Source organism: Lissotriton vulgaris, chromosome 10 (assembly GCF_964263255.1).
Source record: "Lissotriton vulgaris chromosome 10, aLisVul1.2, whole genome shotgun sequence".
Taxonomy (NCBI): Eukaryota; Metazoa; Chordata; class Amphibia; order Caudata; family Salamandridae; genus Lissotriton; species Lissotriton vulgaris.
In genome coordinates, this window is record NC_141698.1 from 62633619 (window position 1) to 62653943 (window position 20325).

Consider the following 20325-nt stretch of genomic DNA (forward strand, 5'->3'; position numbering starts at 1 on the left):
CCGGGCCAATCGAATGGCGTGCTAAGTTATACATCCATATGCTAAGCAGTCAATGAAGAGCACGTTATCTAATGATTTCCTACTTTAGTGGGGCAGAGGGAGTCAGTGTTGAGAGATGGATTGGTATTCCAGGAGAGCTAAGCTAGACGTCCTCATTGGGACCTCTACTGTTTACAGAAAGGTTCCAGTGCAGGACGAAAAGGGGGGCCGAGCAAGAAATCAATCGGTATTTGTATAGCGCGACTTATCACCCAGGGGTTTCTAGTCGCTGAGGTAAGGGGTGCCTTAATCGAAGAAACAGGTTCCTTCCTGAACTCGGCGAGTGAAGGGGAGGTGAGTTAGGAGGTCATTCCAGAACTTGGTGGCTAGGTTGGAGAAGGATTTACCTCCTCTGCGGCTTCGCCGGATGCGACGGGACGAAATCCAATGGGATGTTTATTCTACAGTTCAGACCTCATGTGCATGAGTAGCCGGCTGCTGATGCACCCTTCGATAGAGCTGCACAGGCATGTAAAACGGTCTGGGTCAGGTTGTTGTTCTCTAGCAAGTTATGAATGAAGAATGCATGCCCTGCATGTGGATACTACATAAGGCAAGCCACTACCCAAAGGCAAGATGGAGAGGAATCTCAATCTTTTACTACAGTCACCATACTCTTTTCTCATAACCCATCGCAGTGGCTGATTTTACATATATGGAACTAGTCTTGGATAACCACCTTTAAACTCCTAAAGCCTGATGAAGTATCAGGGGCCATACAGATGATGACTGCTGTTTATATTGCTCCTCACGCTACTGCAGAGTCTTTGAATAATCTGTTGAGAATTAAGGTAGGTCTAATGCTCCTTTCTTATTTTTCTCTGTAGATCGAGAGGCGGCTGGACACAATGAGGATGGTTTGTCACAACTCCCACAAGAGATTGACCAGCTGCCTTCAAGGACAACCTGGCACCGATGCAGAGAAAAGACATGTGAGTACATGTCCTACCTGTCCATGCTGCCTCAAAACCTTACTGGCAGGCGAGTTAGGAGCAGGCTCCTCTGTCCCTCTGATCACAAAGTACTTGTCCGTTTTAAGCCATGAAAGTAACTGTAGTGCGAGCAGTTCCACATGAAATAGAAATTACCTTCAGTACACACGTGGCCGACCCAACTGTAGTGCTTGAGTTTTTACATTGAACCCGGCTGCAGTGCATAACATTAGTGCTTGATGTTCGCGACTGAAACTACCACCATGCTTCTTACGATTGTTCAAACTTGTCCACCGACTGCCTAATCCATCTCTTAAATATGAACGTCAGAACTTTTGTCCCAATACAATTGTTCTCACCCTGGGTGGAATTTTGTGTAAAGTGTTACCTATCTGGATTGAACATCAAATACAGATGCACAATCTTCTCGAGTCGTACCAGCCAAGGTTTGGCTTTCTATGCAGTTGCAAGACCGCCACACTTTTTGTTGTGCATTCCCCCTGCATTCTTAATGGTGAAGGTGCCTACAATGTTACCTTTTAGATATGTCTGCCTTTTATCCAATTAGCTACGTGTACTGCTTTCCATTCTCCAAATGTGGGTGGTTTTAGGAGATCTGGCATGGGTCCTCTCCTTCTGGTCAGACAGATTACTTAAACGGATTAAGGGGTTGTCATTTAGAGTGCTGTGAAACAGGACATCCATCATTGATCTGTATATGACTCTTTCCTCCACTATAATGGTTCCCACTTATTTAGTTATAGAGGAACTGCTGAGTTTCTGACAGCAGAGACTCTGATGACTTTGGTGTTAGAACAAGTCCCCAATGGCCCATCCACCAAAGCGATGCCCCTGCAGAGAGTCGCACAGCCTGCTCGGTTTCTTTCTGCCCTCTCAAACCAGATTGTGACCTCTCTGGTCTTTCATGTGAGGTGGTTTTGGGCAGAAAAATAAAATCTGCAACGATTCTCTTCATGTGGTGGGAGAAAACTCCAAGCTTGTCGTGCCATTGCAGTTTTGTGTCACAGAAAAAAAGCCATGATTTGTTTAATTCTCCCTTGTACCTTTTGACATATGTTAGTCAGGACTATCTATGCCATTCTCCTCTTGATTTCACCTGGATCAAGTAAATGCCAAGGAGACCCTTAATCTGGTCTTTTTCTACCTTCAAAGTTCTCCTCTCTATAGATTGTCAGGAATGGATATTAGTTCCTTCTCTCCTTTATTTTTATTTTTTTCTTTAAATGAAAGGGATTTAGGACCCATCTCTTGATGACACACCTCTTTACTAAATATGTTGTACTTGATATCTTTGTTTACTGTGTGGCAAAATGAGACCTCTCAGCACCTCTGCTGGGTCCTACAGTTCCATTTGCCTGTCCCCGCTCCTCACCATCCTACCTCGGCTCAGAGATTTTACTCTATAAGCAGCAGTATGAGGTGTTTCAGTGCTGTGGGTGGGGGCTTCCTTGTAGCCATAGCAAACAAAGACTGTTTACAGGAGAAATGTTCCAGAGCAGAGGTCAGGGTGCAGGTTTCCTGTCTGTTGCACAGTTTGGGTTCACCAGGGCTCCGAGCTTCCCGTTGGAGGACTGCAGCATGTATTCTCAGAAAACTGATGGTCAGCTGTGGTGGTGTCTTATAGGTCGAGCTGAGGTCATAGGCCAGATTCCCATTTTCACATTTGCACCCCGTGTCAGTATCTTGCAGCAAGACTAGGAAAGCTCTTCATTCTACCTTTAGAAAGACATTATTGGGAATCACGGAATATTTTGGATTAGGAATTCAATAAATACTTGGGCTCCATCCAGGCTTTGGAAGTGTGAGTTACGTGGGCCTTCAACAGGAGGCTTCCCTGCCTTTCCACAAAGTGTCTATTATTTTTCAGAAGTTATTTGGATTCTGAGTGAAATCAGTTAGTACATTTCTATTCTTTTGTCTTTCCAGAAAAAGCTCCCACTGACAGCTCTGTGTCAGACTATGCAGGAGGGTTCCCAACAGCTGGGCGATGACTCACTTCTGGGGTAAGTTTCGAGCTCTCAGTTTTTAAAATGTTAAGCTTTAATACCATGTTATACGGTGCCTGCTTCAATTAGGGCTAATGTTCCCCTAATCACTTCCTCTCCTGTGGTACTTGCTGCCCTCCAAAAAAAATACTGTTTGCTTCGAACATGGTTTAAATATGTAGTCTTTGCTTATGTGTGGAAGCACAGCACTGCTTTGGTCCTAGAGTATTCTCTCTTGCAACATAACTTAAGCAATTGACCTGGTTTCTCCCTCGGTCTTGCCAGACTGAAGGCCCAGGGCTGGCCTTAAGTGTGTTTTTATCTAATTTTTGTTTTGGCATGCCCATGGCTCAATGTGGGACTCTGGCGTGTCCATGGCTCAGTGTGGGACTCTGTTGTGCCCTTGGCTCGCCGTGGGACTCTGTTGTGCCCTTGGCTCGCCGTGGGACTCTGTTGTGCCCTTGGCTCGCTGTGGGACTCTGGCGTGCCCTTGGCTCGCTGTGGGACTCTGGCGTGCCCTTCGCTTGCTGTGGGACTCTGGCGTGCCGTTTGCTCGCTGTGGGACTCTGGCGTGCCGTTGGCTCGCTGTGGGACTCTGGCGTGCCGTTGGCTCGCTGTGGGACTCTGGCGTGCCGTTGGCTCGCTGTGGGACTCTGGCGTGCCGTTGGCTCGCTGTGGGACTCTGGCGTGCCCTTGGCTCGCTGTGGGAGTCTGGCGTGCCCTTGGCTCGCTGTGGGTCTCTGGCATGCCCTTGGCTCACTGTGGGTCTCTGGCGTGCCCTTGGCTCGCTGTGGGTCTCTGGCGTGCCCTAGGCTCGCTGTGGGTCTCTGGCGTGCCCTTGGCTCGCTGTGGGTCTCTGGCGTGCCCTTGGCTCGCTGTGGGACTCTGGCGTGCCCTTGGCTCGCTGTGGGACTCTGTTGTGCCCTTGGCTCGCTGTGGGACTCTGGCGTGCCCTTGTCTCGCTGTGGGACTCTGGCGTGCCCTTGTCTCGCTGTGGGACTCTGGCGTGCCCTTTGCTTGCTGTGGGACTCTGGCGTGCCCTTTGTTTGCTGTGGGACTCTGGCGTGCCCTTTGCCCGCTCTGGGACTCTGGCGTGCCCTTTGCTCGCTCTGGGACTCTGGCGTGCCCTTTGCTCGCTCTGGGACTCTGGCGTGCCCTTTGCTCGCTCTGGGACTCTGGCGTGCCCTTTGCTCGCTCTGGGACTCTGGCGTGCCCTTTGCTCGCTCTGGGACTCTGGCGTGCCCTTTGCTCGCTCTGGGACTCTGGCGTGCCCTTTGCTCGCTGTGGGACTCTGGCGTGCCCTTTGCTCGCTGTGGGACTCTGGCGTGCCCTTTGCTCGCTCTGGGACTCTGGCGTGCCCTTTGCTCGCTGTGGGACTCTGGCGTGCCCTTTGCTCGCTGTGGGACTCTGGCGTGCCCTTTGCTCGCTGTGGGACTCTGGCGTGCCCTTTGCTCGCTGTGGGACTCTGGCGTGCCCTTTGCTCGCTGTGGGACTCTGGCGTGCCCTTTGCTCGCTGTGGGACTCTGGCGTGCCCTTGGCTCGCTGTGTGACTCTGGCGTCCCCCTGGCTTTGTGTGGGATTCTGACGTGGTTCATTGCTGGGCTCCAGAGTGCCCATTGCTCATGGCGGAGTTACAGGCTGTGTCCTTTGCTGCGGGTTGGGTTACAGGATATCCGTTCTCCCAGATAGGCTTCTGGTGTAGCTTCAGAGTGCCCATGCCTCAGGCAGGACTTAAGTGTGCCTGTGGCGGATTATGCGAATCAAGTGTGTCCATTGCCTAGGGAGCCATTGCATAACAATGAGGTGGCCCCAAATTAACCTGAAGGACCTGGGTAGTTAATGATAGGTAACAGTGGTCCAGTCGGAGAGTGGATTTCTCAGATTGCACCACTGTAACCTATCATGGCTTGGGGAGGGGGCAAGGGTGGTGGAGGGTGGGGGTCCTGTGTTCCTATAGCTCAGGACTTGGCTCTTTTGTGCTTGTAGCTCAGAGGCGTAATTCAGCACGGTAATAATTAATGGGTGGGTTCAAAGGGTACGTAGCATGCAGCTGTAGCCTATTGGGGATGTAGCCGCATTAAGGCCGCAGTGGGGACATATCTCTGAGCTGGACACTAGCACAAAGATCTTGACAGAGTCCCTGCACAGATGTAGCTCATGGCTGGGCCCAGATGTGCTCAAGGCTTGCCCCAGGCGTTGAAGTAGTTTGGGGCTGGATCCAAACGCAGGCATCGCTTTGAGGCTGAACTTCAGCACAGACGTTGCTCGTTGCTGACCCCAGTGCAGACATGGCTCGGAGCTAGGTTCCAGCACAGGCATGACCCAGAGCTGGGTCCTGTGAGGACATGGCTAGTTGCAGCACTTTGGTGTACTCCTAGTTTATGCTTGGGCTCCAGTCTATCCTCCTCAAGGCTGGACTCCAGTCTATCTTCCTCAAGGCTGGACTCCACTCTTCCGTGAGCTCATTGCTTGGCCCCGATGCTGACGTAGCTCAGTGGTCTCAGCAGGAGTATAGCTGCCCATTATAGATAAAGCTTGGGTTCCTGTGTGTTTGTCTCCTGGCTGGATTCTAGTGTGCACAATAACGTATTGCTTGGCTAACTCAGGGCTGCACTCCCGTATCACTTAGGTAAAAGTCGAGCTCCAGCATTGACACAGCTCATGTCTTGCTTTTAGCGTGGCTAGAATGTGGGCTAGGCTACAGCTTGGACAAGGCTGTGGGCTGAACGCCAGTGTGGACAACTCTATGGCCTGAGCTCTGGTGTGGGCAAAGCGCTGGGCTGGGCTGTGGCGTGATCATGGTTCAGGAATGGGCTGTAGTGGAAAAGTATCGCAGGATTGGACTTCATCAGCTTGGACTTGGCTTCAGGTTCGGCTTCGGTGTTGAGATTGTCAAGAGTTGTATTACAGTGTTTGCATAAACCAGTACTGGGCTCTAAAGGAGCAATGTGCTACCGCTCATCTTGGCCAAACTGCTCCGGCCCAAACAATTGGTCCCAAGATCATTCTGTGACTTTGTGGTGTTATGAAGTAGCCTATTCCATATATTATACGTTGCTCATTAGATGTGTTATTGTTTTTTCTTCTCTGATAACTTGGATACCATTTCCACATTTTATAATTACTTTGTGGGGCATGTTCACACTTCTCTTTTATTCCTCCTTCAGATGAATTTGAAACACAGGTTTCCCTATGGCATATGCACTAAATTGAGTCTGTTAAACAACGGAAGGAGCCGAACAGGGAGGGATAAACATGCTCAATCAAAGCAAAATGAGATTCCCTTTGGGGTCCTTTGAATTTCCTTTTACTGTCTGGCCAGTGCTCTGGCATTGTATTCCTGTTTTTCACTTGATTCTGTTCCCCCTTTATTGTTGCAGAGTTCCTCTGAGAGCCACTGTGTACCCTTTGTCCAATAATGCACTTATTATCATTCTTTTTATATCTACCCCCACCCCTTTTGAAGGAAAATGCTGGATTCCTGTGGTGAAGCAGAGAGTAAACTGGCCATGGAGCTCTCCCAGCACGAGGTGCAGCTCGAAAAGGAAATCTTGGAGCCACTGAACCTTCTGACAGAGGTAACATTACTTTACGTGGCCCCAGGGCCAGCATAGCTGCACGGGGCCCCCGAGAGAGTACTGTGCCTTTAACAGGCTAAATTTAACTGTCCCTGGTGCCATTAGCTGTTCTTGGATCAAGCAGCAAAAAACTCGCGAGCACAGTTGTGCTCCAGCCATAGAAACGGCTGGGGTTGCTCTGCTGCTGAGGAGAGTTCTCAGAGTCCCAGGTTATGTGTTGTCTGAATCAATGCAGGGTTCTATGTCCACGTTGTTACCAGTGCTAGTGGTACATGAATGCGGTGAGAAAGAAAATGCTGTTCTACCTAAGTTGTCCACCTCCAGAAATTTGTAGAAATCCCTATACCAAGACTTCATAGTCTTGATTCTACCTCAGCCTCTTTTTTGCCACTCTATTTTCCCTGTCTCTTTATCTCCCTTTTGTAGGTTCTTTCCATGCCTGCTTTCTCCCTTTGTCACTGTTTTCCTGTCATTATCTTCCTTATTTTTCCTGTTTCTGCTTCTCTGTTTCTTGTCTGGGTGAAGGACTGATGATGAAAATAGTACCGATAACCTAAAATGTTTTGGTGCCCACCGCCTGACACCTCCAGCTCAAATTAAGCAGCGATTACAAGGATTTGGGAGCTAGTCATCCCAATCATCTAAACAGGGCATGCATTTCTCCACCATGATGTATTTGTCTGAGTCATCTGCTAGTGATTACTTCTCTCAAGACAAGGCAAGTGGCTCCAGGGGGATTTGGTGATTATCCACTTTTAGCTTCTCTGATTTGTTAAGTGGAAATGCCAAAATATTCTAATATTTGGAGTATTCTTTTACCTGCGTCTAAGACATTTTTAATATCTGATTTCTCTTTTATGACTTGTCTGCTTTCTTATAGCCGAATTGATATACTTGTTTGCAGAGTTTTTTTTAGGATACAGTATATGCATTCTGCTGTAAAAAGGCAGAAACGTATTTTAAAACTTTGACCGCCTGCTCAATAAACTAAAATCGTTTACATCAATCCTGCAACCAAAAGTGGTTTTAGTGCATAGAGGCAGTGGGGCTGCCATGATTGATTTAACTAAGATTCCACTACCCTTTCACTTTGCAAACCATGGATATTTCGAAAAGGGTCCTGCACCACATGCTCCTTGTTATTGATTTTATGCAAAACAAAATCAAAAACCAGTTATTATTATTGTAACTGTTTTTGTGGTACAGCTGTCATTTCTAAACAGTGTAGATAAAAGTTGCAGAGGTAGCCCACCATATTTTAGTGGGCTACCTTGAACCCACAATGCCGGCACGGAAGATGACCTGCTACCGATCCTAAACCGACCTCAGCCCGAGCTCGACAGAAGACACACTACGAAATTACAAAAGCTCAACGGTTTGTCCTGCAGTCTGACTCTAATCCTGTGCCTTTACCACTTTGCAACTATTAACAGAGGCTCCATTTGTTTTTGTTTCTAACTCTGATCCTGTGCCAGAGCAGGATGTGCTCCTGGGTGTTTATGATGATGATGATGAAAATTAAGTGAGGGGGATGGCTTCCCCCCTTATTTACACCGATTAAGCCTTGTACCTTGATTTACAAAACACCAATGGGGTTGACACCTCCCCAGAGAAAGAGCTTAATTCGACACATTGACCACCAATACCTCATTCTCAGAGTGTTTCGAAGGGAATCTATGGTGCTGGAGCTACAACTGGAACTACAGCTGCCCTCCATTCATCAAATGTTTTGACAGAAATTGAACAAACTCTGCCAGCACATCTGAGGCCATACTTCTTTTCAGTAATGCAAAATAATTACGAGGCAACCCTGGGTATGCATACATATGTGATCAAAGTTTCCCTTGGGAAAAGCTTAATATGCCTACGCTATGATGGCAGGAGATCATACAATTGTATTAATCCAAACAGTTTTTTTAATTAATGAAGGTTTTATTATTAAAGTAGAAAACAAAGCAATATGTGCTCCAAAAACAGCACAGTGAAAGTCATAAATGACAATTGTGCAAAAGTGTCGTTAGTTTTTCTTAAGAAGAACAATATTCAAAAAGTGTTAACAATGTATTGCAATAATTCAATTCAAAAGAGTCCAGATTTGAGGACAGTTTGCTGACACGAAAGGTAATTATTAGTCAACAAGTTCATTTGTCGAGGTTTCGATCCATCCAACAGCACATGCAAGGGTCTTCATCAGGACAAAAGAGAAGCAGCCTCCTTTAACTGATAATTATACAGTGGAACCCCACTGAAGGTAAGCAATGTAGTTCTGAGCAAATCCGCAACCCAGAAACATTGAATGTTAAAATAACTGAATTTGTTTCGATACACACTTGTGTACCTGCTACCAGACACTGGTAATAAATGGAGCGGTTCCTTTTGGTGATGCTCTTACAGATGTTCTGATGGATGCCTGGTCAAAAATATGTTCTTCCACGGTTGTGATCAGGCAGATGACCAGACATCATACCCTGGCATCTAGTGACCTGGATTTTATCATCAGGCATCCCACTACAGAGAGCCTTATTGTGGGAGCCTCAACCAGTAAAGCAAATCCCAGTAAATTCCCCACCTTTCCTCAAGCTCTGGAATCTAGAGGATTGACTTTTTTGGCAAACATGTTTTCTTAATCTTGGTTGGGGTTACGGTTTGTCAGTGCATTCTGCCTCTTGGGGCATTAATCCTTTACCTTTTAAAAGATGGCCAATGAGATCTTGTCAGTACTTCCAGAAGATCTGAGGGCTTCTTTGGCTGGACAGTACACGATGGACAAGTGTGGTCATCCGTCAGCATGCATGGTTGAGGTGTACTCGGCTCTCTGGCGATTTGAAGGTTTTGCTGATAATCGTTCTCCCTTGTTGGGCCCTACCTCTGTGGTGAGAAGACCGACTCTACTTTGCAACACTTCAAAGAAAGTCGAGCTGAAGCACATTCCTTTGGTCTATTGACCGAATTTCTGCACCAATTTTGGAAATGTAGAGGCTACTCCAGGGGACTCCCATATTAGACAAAGGCAGTCAACCAAGCACTTTCAGGGTTGTGGATGTGGCAGACAACGCGGAGGCCATCAGCGTCATCAGTCTTACAACTCCTCTGCACCAGCTACACTGACAAACAACTTTAGTTTGCCCTCAGTCAGTGCCTCAAGCCCACCCAGTGAAAGGATCCAACATGTCTTCCTAGGGTAGCGATTCATCACATGCAACAAATGGGTCTTGCATATTATTCAAAATGGCTATGCCCTACTCTTTCTTTCCTCTCCAACAACTATCTGTCTCCCACACTAGAACAAATTACAGAGGAGCACCTCCAATTGAAGAACACATTTTAGATGCTTACGTTGTTCTAGATCCTCAATGCTTTGGACTCGAGGGACTGGATAGTGTTCCTTGACTTGCAGAATGTGTATTTTTATGTACCTATCTTGCAGTCCAACAGGTACTACCTGTCGTTCAAGATCAGCTAGGAACATTTTCAGTTTGCCATGCTCGCCTTGTGCCTTTCCTGTGACCTGAGGATGTTCACGAAAGTGATTACTGTGGTCACTGCCCATCTGCGGAGGTTGGGAATCACCATATTGCCGTAGCTCAACGACTGGCTGATGAAGGTGGGCTCGCTGCACTCAGCCGCAGAGCACCTCCTTGCGATGGCAACTTATCTAACATTGCTGGGTTCACCAGAAACCAGCTGTTGCCCCACCTGATTTCCTCTAAGAGGCTTTTATCCATTGGGGCAATCCAGGATGCGTTGGAGTTCTGGACTTTCCATCAGCAGTAACAACCTGGACATTTGGCCTAGGATCCTGATGTTTCTGGCTCGCTCCTGGAGTCATGGTTGGTGGCATATTGGCCTCCTAGAGTCTAGACTTAGACTTGTGAATCACCTTTGTCAAATACTCCAGGTGGCACATGTAGGCCCTACAGTGCAATGTGAAGTCTTGGTAGGCCAAGCACCATTCTGGCAGCGCCCCGTTCTCAAGGAAGCAAGGAAGGCCGCTCAAGATCTATAGTGATCATTGACCAACTCCAGTTTGCCGTGCAGCAGGCCCATCTCCGTTTCCACCTGTAGCTGAGAGTAGTGACAAAAACACTACTACGGGGATGTCCTGGTCACCTGGAGAGGTGGAGATCCATGTACCTCATATCAATCTTCTGGAGTGGTGGCCCATTTGTTTGGCTAAGAAGGCCTTCTTGCAGTCCATGAGGAGGCAAGTTCAGCTTCTCATAGACCACACCACCACCACGTGGTATTGCAACTAGCAGGGAAGGGTGAGGTCCCGGGTCCTGTACCAGGTAGCCTTTCCTTTTTGGAGATGGTTAAAGCTCTAGGGTGTCTTCCTAGTTGTCAGTCACTTAGCGGGGTCCCTGAATGCTTGGGCAGACAAACCATTCAGACACCATCTGGTAAATTACATGTGGCAGCTACATCCTGAGGTGGCTCAGTTTGGCTTCCACCACTGGGGAGAACCCTTGTTAGATCCATCATCGAGAATGTGAAGTGTGACAAGTATTGTGTGTTGGAGTTTCTGCAAGTGCACTCGTTAGGAGACGCATGCTGTCTGGAACTGAACAAGGGACTCCTGTATGCTTTCCTCAACTTCGTCTCCTTCCCCAGTTTCTGAAGATCATGAACTGGGCTCAAGTCATCATTGTGGCCCAGCGGAGTATGGTGCCCAGACCTTCTGAGTATGAGCATTTGTACTCTGATCAGGTTGCCACTTTGGGAGAACCTCCTGTCTCTGCAATCAGGCTGCACAATCTACACCTCTATCGGTGGAGATTGAATTGCGGCAGTTCACTGCTTTTGATTTGCCACCTGAAGTGTCTGATTTGGCATTGGGGTTAACAAAATTAATTGATGCCTGGCACTGGGCCAAATTTGTGATATGGTGCAGTGCCCGACCCTTTACAGGTGAAGCATTCGAATGTCCTTTTATTTGTTTTGGCTTTAGCCCAACTACGCCTTGCTGTTGGCACTACAAACTATTATTTGTCAGCCCCTTTGGCCTTTCCAGATTTGTCCTACCAACTGACCTTGTTCTGGCCACCTGTTCCAATAAAGTTCATTGAAGGTTTGACACACATTTTCTTACTCAGTTTGTGATGCCACAGTAGGACTTTAACTTGGTCTTGACATTTCTCATGTGTACGCCCTATGGGCCAATTCAAAGCTGTTCCCTGCATCTTCTGACCTTGAAGACTTTCTTACTCATTGCGATCACGTCAGTTCATCACGAGTGAACCAAAAGCACTTTCAGTGGAACAGTCCTACTCCACATGCTTCCTAGACCAATTAGTGTTGTGGAGCCTTCATGACTCCCTTCCACACTGGGCAATCCACCACTCTACCAGCATTCTTTGCTCTGCTTCACCTCTCAAGAGATGGGAAGGCTCTGTCAGTTGGACCACAAATGGGCTCTAAGCTTTTATATAGATTATTCCAAGGATCGAGTGGATGATCAGCTTTTTGTAGGGTTCTCTGGAGCAAAGAAAGGGATGGAGGTGCAGAAGAGGACCTTGTAGAGGTGGATAGTCCACTGCATTAAGATCTGATAAGCATTGGCAAAGATGCAGCCCATAAAAGCTTTGGTTCCACCAGGGAAAATACTGCTGCCACTTCTTTAGCACAAGGAGCAAGTGGTCTTGATATCTGTTAGGGTGCTACGTGGGCGTTGGGGCATATGTTTAGGAAGCATTACTGCATTTACATCCAGGTTCGATGGGAAGAACAGTGTGCTCTCTTGGTTCTGAAAGACTTCTTGGCTTGAGTTCAACCCACTGCCCATCCTCCTGGAGAAGTATTGGTTTGGTATCTATTCTAAAGTGAGGAACCTGCAGACAAAAGCATCCATCAAAAGAACAAGTTACTTCCTCTTTTGGAGTATGCTGCAGTTCCTCACTGCTCTCCTTCTCCCTGTTCTGTGGAATGGCCTCTTATTAACATGTGAAAAGATCCAATTTATTTATTTTATTTAGAAAGTTTTATATAGCGCAAACATGACCACAGAGGGTATCAGAGTGCTTTACAGTTTACACATCAAGAAGGGTACAAGCAAACAAAACAAAACCTACGCATCAAGAAGGGTACAAGAAAACCAAGCAAAACCAACAAAGCAAAAAATTCACAGTCTTTTACAGTCCGGCATTCTCGTGACTCTGGCAGCTGGGCCACAAATGAACAAGTGTGGCCTCAATATCGAAGGGAGAAGCCAGTCTGGGGCAGAAATCTCTGCATCAGGAGCCCTTTGACTTCTTTTTGAAGAGGACAGTGGAAGGCTTCACCCTGACTTCGGGGGGGGGGGGAGGGAGTTCCAGATTCTCTGAGCTATAGCTATAGCGCTTAGATACCCCTGGGTGATAAAACGCTCTACAAGCTCATAATAACATAACATAACATACCTGAGAAGGCTTGATTTGTAGGTTTTTCTTTTCGTGAATTTTTGTGGTTTGAGCAATAGGGTGCTGGCGCTTCTGGAGGCTCTCGAACCACATGAGAGCTCCAGTTTCTGAGCAAGTTGCAGCGGGGTATTTAAGTGGATGGCTTTGTGTGCCATGCATGCAATTTTTAACTGTATCCGAGCTTCATATGGGAGCCAGTTCAGGGACAGCAGGGCCGAAGAAATATGGTTGTATGTTTAGTGCCAGTTATGAGCCTAGCAGCAGAATGTTTTTCTTTTTTTTAACGGAGTTTTATATAGCACAAACTTGACTTGAATCAGGTATCAGAGCGCTTTACATAGCACCAGTTGCATTAAGAATTGAGGGCAACCCTAAGAGGAGCAGTCTTCACTCTGGCAAGCCGCAAAGCGTTGCGCTGCCATAGTCCAGCTTTAAGATCACTAATTCTTGCATCCTAAGTTAGTAACTAGCCCACTGTAACCAACAATTGATAATACTCCGAGTCCAAGGACGTGGAAAGGGAGGAATTTACTTCAGCGCAGTACTGGTGCAGTGAGAGCCGTACAGTGCCACTTAGCAGCATGCGGGAGCCCTGCTGTGAAAAATCTCCAGATCTAGTCCTGCTATTGGGAAGTATCTGTGTTTAGATAGAGTATCCACTGGAAAGAGATACTGAAGGTGAGTAACTTGTTCTTTAGGCCTTTTTTTTGTTTTTGTGTGCTGAACTATAGCTGATCGTTTCCAGTTTACTTCATGTTTTTTTAATGATTTGCTGAGTTCACATGCCAGCTTACCTGTTCTGCCCGGTGCACTGACTTCAGTCAGGTCCTGTGGCCAACCTGCTTCAGCCAGGGCCTGACTGATGTCAGTGCACTGTGCAGAACCGGTAAACTGGCATGTGAATTTAGCACACACAACCAAAAAACAGGACTGAATAACAAGTTACTCACAGCACGAATGTTGTCACAGTGCCTGCCAGGCCTTGTACTAGTCTTAATTTGCTAGATACAAAATTCGATGAAGGTTCATATATTCACCCCCAGAGTTATTAGTGATTGGAACTTGCTTAAAGCTTGGCATAGGTCATAGAAAGATAAAAGCTGCGTTACAAGCACCCTTTCAGCACCACCCATCTTGAAAACTGCCCTCCCCCACCCCACAGCGTGATGGACCTGCATGAGATTGAAAAAACTTAAGTAGTCCAAATATGCTAACCGATTTCGTACAGACCCATCAAACTGTGCCAAAGTCTTCAGTAAATCAAAAATGCTTTGCACTCCTCCCCCCACCACCCATAGATTTACTACCATCCTTTATAAAAACTTGTATACCTGCAGTGGCAGTAACCCATTTACTGCGTGTTATATTTCTGCATTAAAGAGGACTGAAGTTATAAGCAAACGAAAATGTTACTGCTGCCCCCTTTAACTTTGACTGTTTAACACAAACCTTGACATACTAATATAATGTCAAGCCTTCCAAGCTTGTATACCAAATTTTGTGCAAATTCTACCCAAAGTGGCGGTATCAGCAAATGACCACTTTTTGGCCTGCCCCTGATTTAATGAGCCTCGCAATGGAAAGATGGTGCAAACTTAGAATTAGAAAAAAACAAGAGAATGTATTTGTCAAACTTCATGCAGATTCATCAGAACAGTGGCTAAGGGATTAGTAAATCGGAAATATTTTTGTCTTTCTTCGTGCTGCCCTACCCGCGGTAACTTTGCCCCAATTGGATTTCACAAAACCCTAAATATCTGCACTAGGTGTAGCTTGGTAACTGCCTGCCAAGGGTTCAGATCAAACTGTGCCAAAGTTATAAGTGAATTAATGTTTATTGCCCACACTTTAAATTTACTCTTCTTGACGGGTTGCTGTAAAACGTGACATCCAGTAGAAGACTACTCCTTTCAACCTTCTGCTAAAATTATCATGTAATGCTAAACATATCCGGAAATAAACCCTCATTTGCCCCACTTTTTTAACTGTCTGCCCTGATGGATCTGTACGAATTTGAAAATATCAGCAGTAATTTCAACATACTATGTGTCTGACAAATTTCAGCCATTTTCATCAGACAGCACCAGCGTTATAAGCGTCAACAAATAGCTTTTCAGCTAAGAAGATATACAAAAATGTTCACGCTTTCAAGCCCACTTACACCTTTTCCAAATACTAATATCTCAAAAGCTACAGAACAGGATTTACATCTTTCCAACAAAAGCATGCTTTCTGAGTAAAGTCCTGCTTTCATGCCAAGTTTGATGCAAATCTATTTTGTGGTTTTGGCTGTAGTTGTGGGTAAAATATTCTATGGGAACTAAAATGGGAAAACAATTTTTTGAAGCCTCAACTTTTTTTTTGACTGAATGGAACCGCATGAAATTTGGAATGCTGGCCCTTAGTTGACTCTCCTAAGTGCTTTTTTGAATTCGGTACAGATTTGTTGATTGGGTCCAAAGTTGTAGATCTTCCAATGAATCCGGTGGCCCTCAGATTGTGCAAGTTGTATGGAAGAGAGCTTGCCGTTATGTAAGCTTTGCCTTGGTTAAATCTTTTGTTTCCCTTATTTCATTTCATATTTGAAATACGGTTGCCTAGCGGTGGGGGTCAAACTGTTTGTCTCTTCTTCTTGTTCACTTGAATTGCAAAATATTGAAGGGTCTTTGTGACTCCAAGCAATGGTGGCCTTTCCTTCCCTGTTTGCGACACAGCGATGCAAGCTCAGATACAATTTGGATCTTGGGTGAATTACAGGTCTTCACCCATATGGAGCACTGAGCTAAATCGATGTCGCCTATATGTCCCGTCTACTCCCCCAGCACTCTCGGCCATCATACTGGGCCGGACACCAGCAGCATGAGTTTCACAGTGAAGGAGAGGTGAAGGTTACCATAGTGGGAGTCTGAGATTGTGAGCTCTACCACTCAGTTTCACACAGTTTTAATTATTGCTCCTCCTTTATTACTAAGGATACTGGTATCACAGACCACCAAGACCATCCATGCAGCTGCAGTAGCATCTGAGCAACCATCTGGAAACTCAGTGTGTGCTGACCCCATTAGCTTGTATTCTTATATAGTGCTTCCTTCCTCAGATTTTTGCTTTTATTATTGTTAAGTTACACCCTAAATAACATTTGTATTCAATGTATCAGTTTCAAGGCGGTCGGACATTGGGTTGCCGGCACAGGAATTTAATCTTGCAACCTTCCGTTTATGCACAAACCTCATGAATGAGCACTTGATTCACTGGCATATTTCACTGGACTTCTACAGCCAGAGGACTTCCAAAAGATCAAGCTGACTTGTTTCAAGAGGTTTCCAGACTCCCAACCATATCCATGCCACTGCTGATACTGAAGGCGTGGTCCATCAGGAATTCACTTTTAATCACAACAGTTTTTCCCAGTTATGTATAGTGGACATGTATTTAATAAGGAAGGCTTTTTACAGGACTCTGTACTGCTATCACTCCTTAGGGTGAAGAGTGTGTGGGAGACTACAAAAGCATGTTTGGCAAATTATTTTTCCACTTTGAAAGGGGCAATGAAATGCTTCTGATCTCAAGTAACCAACTCTTCAGTAGGTTACAAATCTTCCATTATCCTTACTGATTAGTGAGCGCTCTCGATCCACACTTACCTGTGACAGGAAACCTCTTGTTGGACTTCATCTCTGCCAATGTTACTGAGCTCCAACCCATCTGTACCCTGTACACCTACTCCATTTATTCTAAAGGTTTTATTGGTTTTTCACCACATTAAAAAGGTAGTGTTCATAGCATTAATGTTCAGTGAGCCTACCAGTACTATGTTTGTAGGGCAAAGAGGTTTAAGTCTTGCTTTGGGAAGACTACTAATGCATGGACATTTGGGACTTATCTCAAACACTCTGCAGGATATTGCATTTCCCATTTTAGTGAAATTCAAGGAGAAATCGACGACTAGTTATGCCAGTAAGTATGACCTTATGTTTGCTCTGATGCTCTCTTGCGCTGCTTCGCAATGAAACTGTGAGCGACTCCACACACTTTCTAAGTGCGCTTTTTCTTGGCTACCTTTTGCAGGAATGAAGTAGACTTTTTACAAGTTGCCCACAATAACATCCTTTCTGGTTACCCGTTTAGAAAATATTCTGGCTTTTCCTCCTGACACTTTTGTGTTTTGTGACCATTTGCCCCCATTTGTGCATAGGAGAGAACTGGAGAGGAGAATAAGAAAAAAACATCACGTTAGTTTTCAAATTGGACTTTCTTCTTTGGAGGGACGTGTGAAAAACCTCTTTCTTTAATCATTTACACTATAAAGTTCTTGTGGCACAGGTGATCTCAGATATGACTGAGGTGTTCTCCACTCTTTGACACGTGGTTTGGAAATCTGAAGGGGCATGGGTTCCTTCTGGTTGCTCGAAGGAGTGCATAATAAGTAGCTTTATTTTCAATAAATCCTCCAGTGATCTGAAAGCTTTTTCAGTGGTTGACCTGTACATAGGAGGGTAGGCTTTCATCTGACTTGAATAACTTGCTTTCCAGACCTGAACTCAATGTAGGGCCGTATTGGGGCCCTCTAGCACACATTCTACATGCTACTGCGGTTTCCGATGTGGTGCATGTTGATTCTCAGCTGCAGAAATACTTTTCCAGGCTCTTACTCAATTTTCTTTTCTATGGGACTCTGTTTTTATTCACAGCAGACTAATTTAAAATTATTTTGACTCGCTGTCACTTGAACCCCTTGGCATCAACTCCAAATTGAAAGCACACACCTCTCTTGAAGCACAGAGGGTCGTGGTTCCCTGGGAACATCTTTAGAGACATTATAAACTTCTCTTTGTGAGGATTTCAAAAACGACTTTAGGAGTCCCAGCAAATGTGCTTTGTGCAGTTCTTATCTGAAACCGTTCCAGCATTATGAAACGGGTCCACAGAGAGGTGATGCAGGGGCATTGCTGTACAGGTCAGCATGAACTGTTATTATATCCTGCATTGTCCTATCGACCAGCCCTGCTTTACCTTCTTTCCTACAGTTAAGAAGCACTTGAAGGCACTGTTAGTTTTCAGAAGCTGCTGCTTTGACTCTGCACCAAGTCTATTATTTGTGTATGTCATGAAATGATGATCTGAGATTTCACAAAGTAAGGCCTTTCTACCATATCGCAAAAAGGGCACAGCCTAACTGGCTTCACCGCTGCTTTTTGTTCCTGACCTCATTCGCCCTAAGATGGCTGAGTGGGAATATTTCCACTGGCGGAAGATGTCCATTTAAGGTAACCGCAGAGGTACTCTTGTCTCACTGCTTCTTGGGGGTGCCTGGGTGTCCAACGTGACCACCCGCATAGACTGCTGTTGTCATGGAGGTGCACCGGTGTCCATCACCTACAATTAGGCCACTGTATTACTAGACTAAATGTGTACGTTGCATGCTTTCACCGCAACATCTCCATAATTGTCGTTCCCTCCTGTTGCTTAGGATTAGCATTTTCCTGTGCTTCCTACACCTACATTTGTGCCTGTATGTGCAGTTTTACAGGCAGCTTGTGGGAGTTTGCAGGCAGTAGTTTCTTTACCTGTGCATATTAGGAATAAGACCACTGTGCTAGCACTGTAAGGTTCCTTTGTAGTAAGGACCATGTTTTGCTTTTGGGTTGACACCATTTGTTTTATATAAAGGTACTTGGTTTTGCTTTAGCGTCACATTTTTCAGTTTGTTGGTCTACTTCTTCTGGTTAGTTGCCACTAGGAAATGATAACCTTGTCTGGTGTTTTTTTTTTTTTAGACTGACATACCCAACATTCAGAAGCAAAGGAAGCAACTGGCCAAGCTGGTATTAGACTGGGATTCAGCAAGAGCCAGGTATTACGATGTTGCTCTATTTCAGTTAAGGGAAGCCTTAGCCTTTGCTGTACTGTTGTCTTGCATCTGCGATCTCTTCATTTTCTGGTACCACAGGGTTGGAAGAGAGTTGCGGGAGGAGAGATGCACATCGTGAATAACGTAACCATTTACGTGTGTTCATACCATTGCTACAGTGGTGTAACTCTAGCAGTGTGGCCAGGTCCAAAATCTTTTAGTCTATGTTTTGTTTGTGTCAAAGAACAAAGGAGAAAAATAGAAGGGCTCCCAGGTCTAGGGTCATCAGGTTGCAGTTCTTTTCCCATTCCAATGTGCTACATTAATCTGGTTTGTTCAGTTGACATGAATGAAGACTGAAATTTCCAAAATGTAGTAGAAGCGAAAGTCTCTAAGGCTGGAAGATGGTGCCCAAGTGATACACCGCTGTTTAATAACTCTACCAGAAAGACAATAGAAAAGTAAGACAATGGGGAAAAAATGGAAGCAAAGCCGGCATAGACTGTTTGCATAACAAACACAATACAAAGGCACCATACAATTCAAGGGAAACAATGGAGAAGTCTGTGCAAAGAGATGGCATGCAACTATTCCTGTCCAACATCTGCCAATCCTGTGCATGTTAAATAAAGCTCCCAACCCAGAAAGAGTTTAAACACTCTGCTGAAATTGGAATAAAGATTCTTGTCTTGCTTCTCTCAATTCCCCAAGCGTCTCCTAAACTAGAACCTTGTATTTTGTTTTGTCCAGGTGGCATCAGGCTAACAAGTCTCTTGGAACAAATTTCCAGATGCATCCGTCAAAGATCGATATCCTTAAAGAAGAGATGGACGAGGCTGAGAACAAAGTGGAACAGTGCAGGGTATGCACAGCTCACCACCAGAAGAGTCTCCAGTACAGAAAGGGCTCCTGGTTTACCTACTCTGTGCCTCATGTTAACTACGCTTTACTTCTGAGCATTTACTCTTGGATTTCTCTGTGCCATTACAATTGTAGTGCAAGAAATTGAGCCCTTTCATCCCCAATCGTAGAATACCACAATCATTCTATTTTCTTCTGTATGCAATACATTTTCCAAAGTCTTTTATTTTGTACATCTTTAGAACAGCTATTAGTAACCTATGCTAACGCTGAACTGGTATCTCTGAGGGCCAGGCTGACATTTATGGCAGTAAGTCTGGCTTATGTTGTCTATGTAGATAGGGAGCGAATGCTCAGGGCGCTTTACATATGTAGCCAGTATGTATATGAGCTTGTATTTTTTGTAATTATTTTTACTGATTGTTCTTGTTCTGAAAGGATCAACTTGCAGCTGACATGTACAACTTCGTTTCCAAGGAAGGAGAGCACGGGCGCTACTTCGTCATGGTATATACTGTTTATATTTTATTTATTTGTAACACTATGAGAGGCAATCAGAATTGGCATTGACTTTATACTCCTGTGTGAGGGCTACAGGTTAAAGGATGTCTTTAGTGAAGCAATTGTTCTGTGAGTTCTTGAGGCTATTCATTGTCAGCGGGC

At 45.4% G+C, this 20325-nt stretch overlaps 1 protein-coding gene across 6 annotated transcripts in view; it reads left to right on the forward strand.

Moving 5' to 3' along the window:
• The window catches only part of ARHGAP17 (Rho GTPase activating protein 17), a 317459-nt gene that overhangs the window by 210991 nt on the left and 86143 nt on the right, over positions 1-20325 (forward strand). For all 6 annotated transcript variants that reach the window (XM_086940466.1, XM_086940465.1, XM_086940467.1 and 3 more), the window contains exons 3-8: positions 867-971; positions 2919-2995; positions 6444-6555; positions 18728-18804; positions 19552-19663; positions 20101-20169. In XM_086940466.1, coding sequence (XP_086796592.1) covers positions 867-971; positions 2919-2995; positions 6444-6555; positions 18728-18804; positions 19552-19663; positions 20101-20169 — 552 coding nt within the window. The remainder of the gene's footprint in view (positions 1-866; positions 972-2918; positions 2996-6443; positions 6556-18727; positions 18805-19551; positions 19664-20100; positions 20170-20325) is intronic.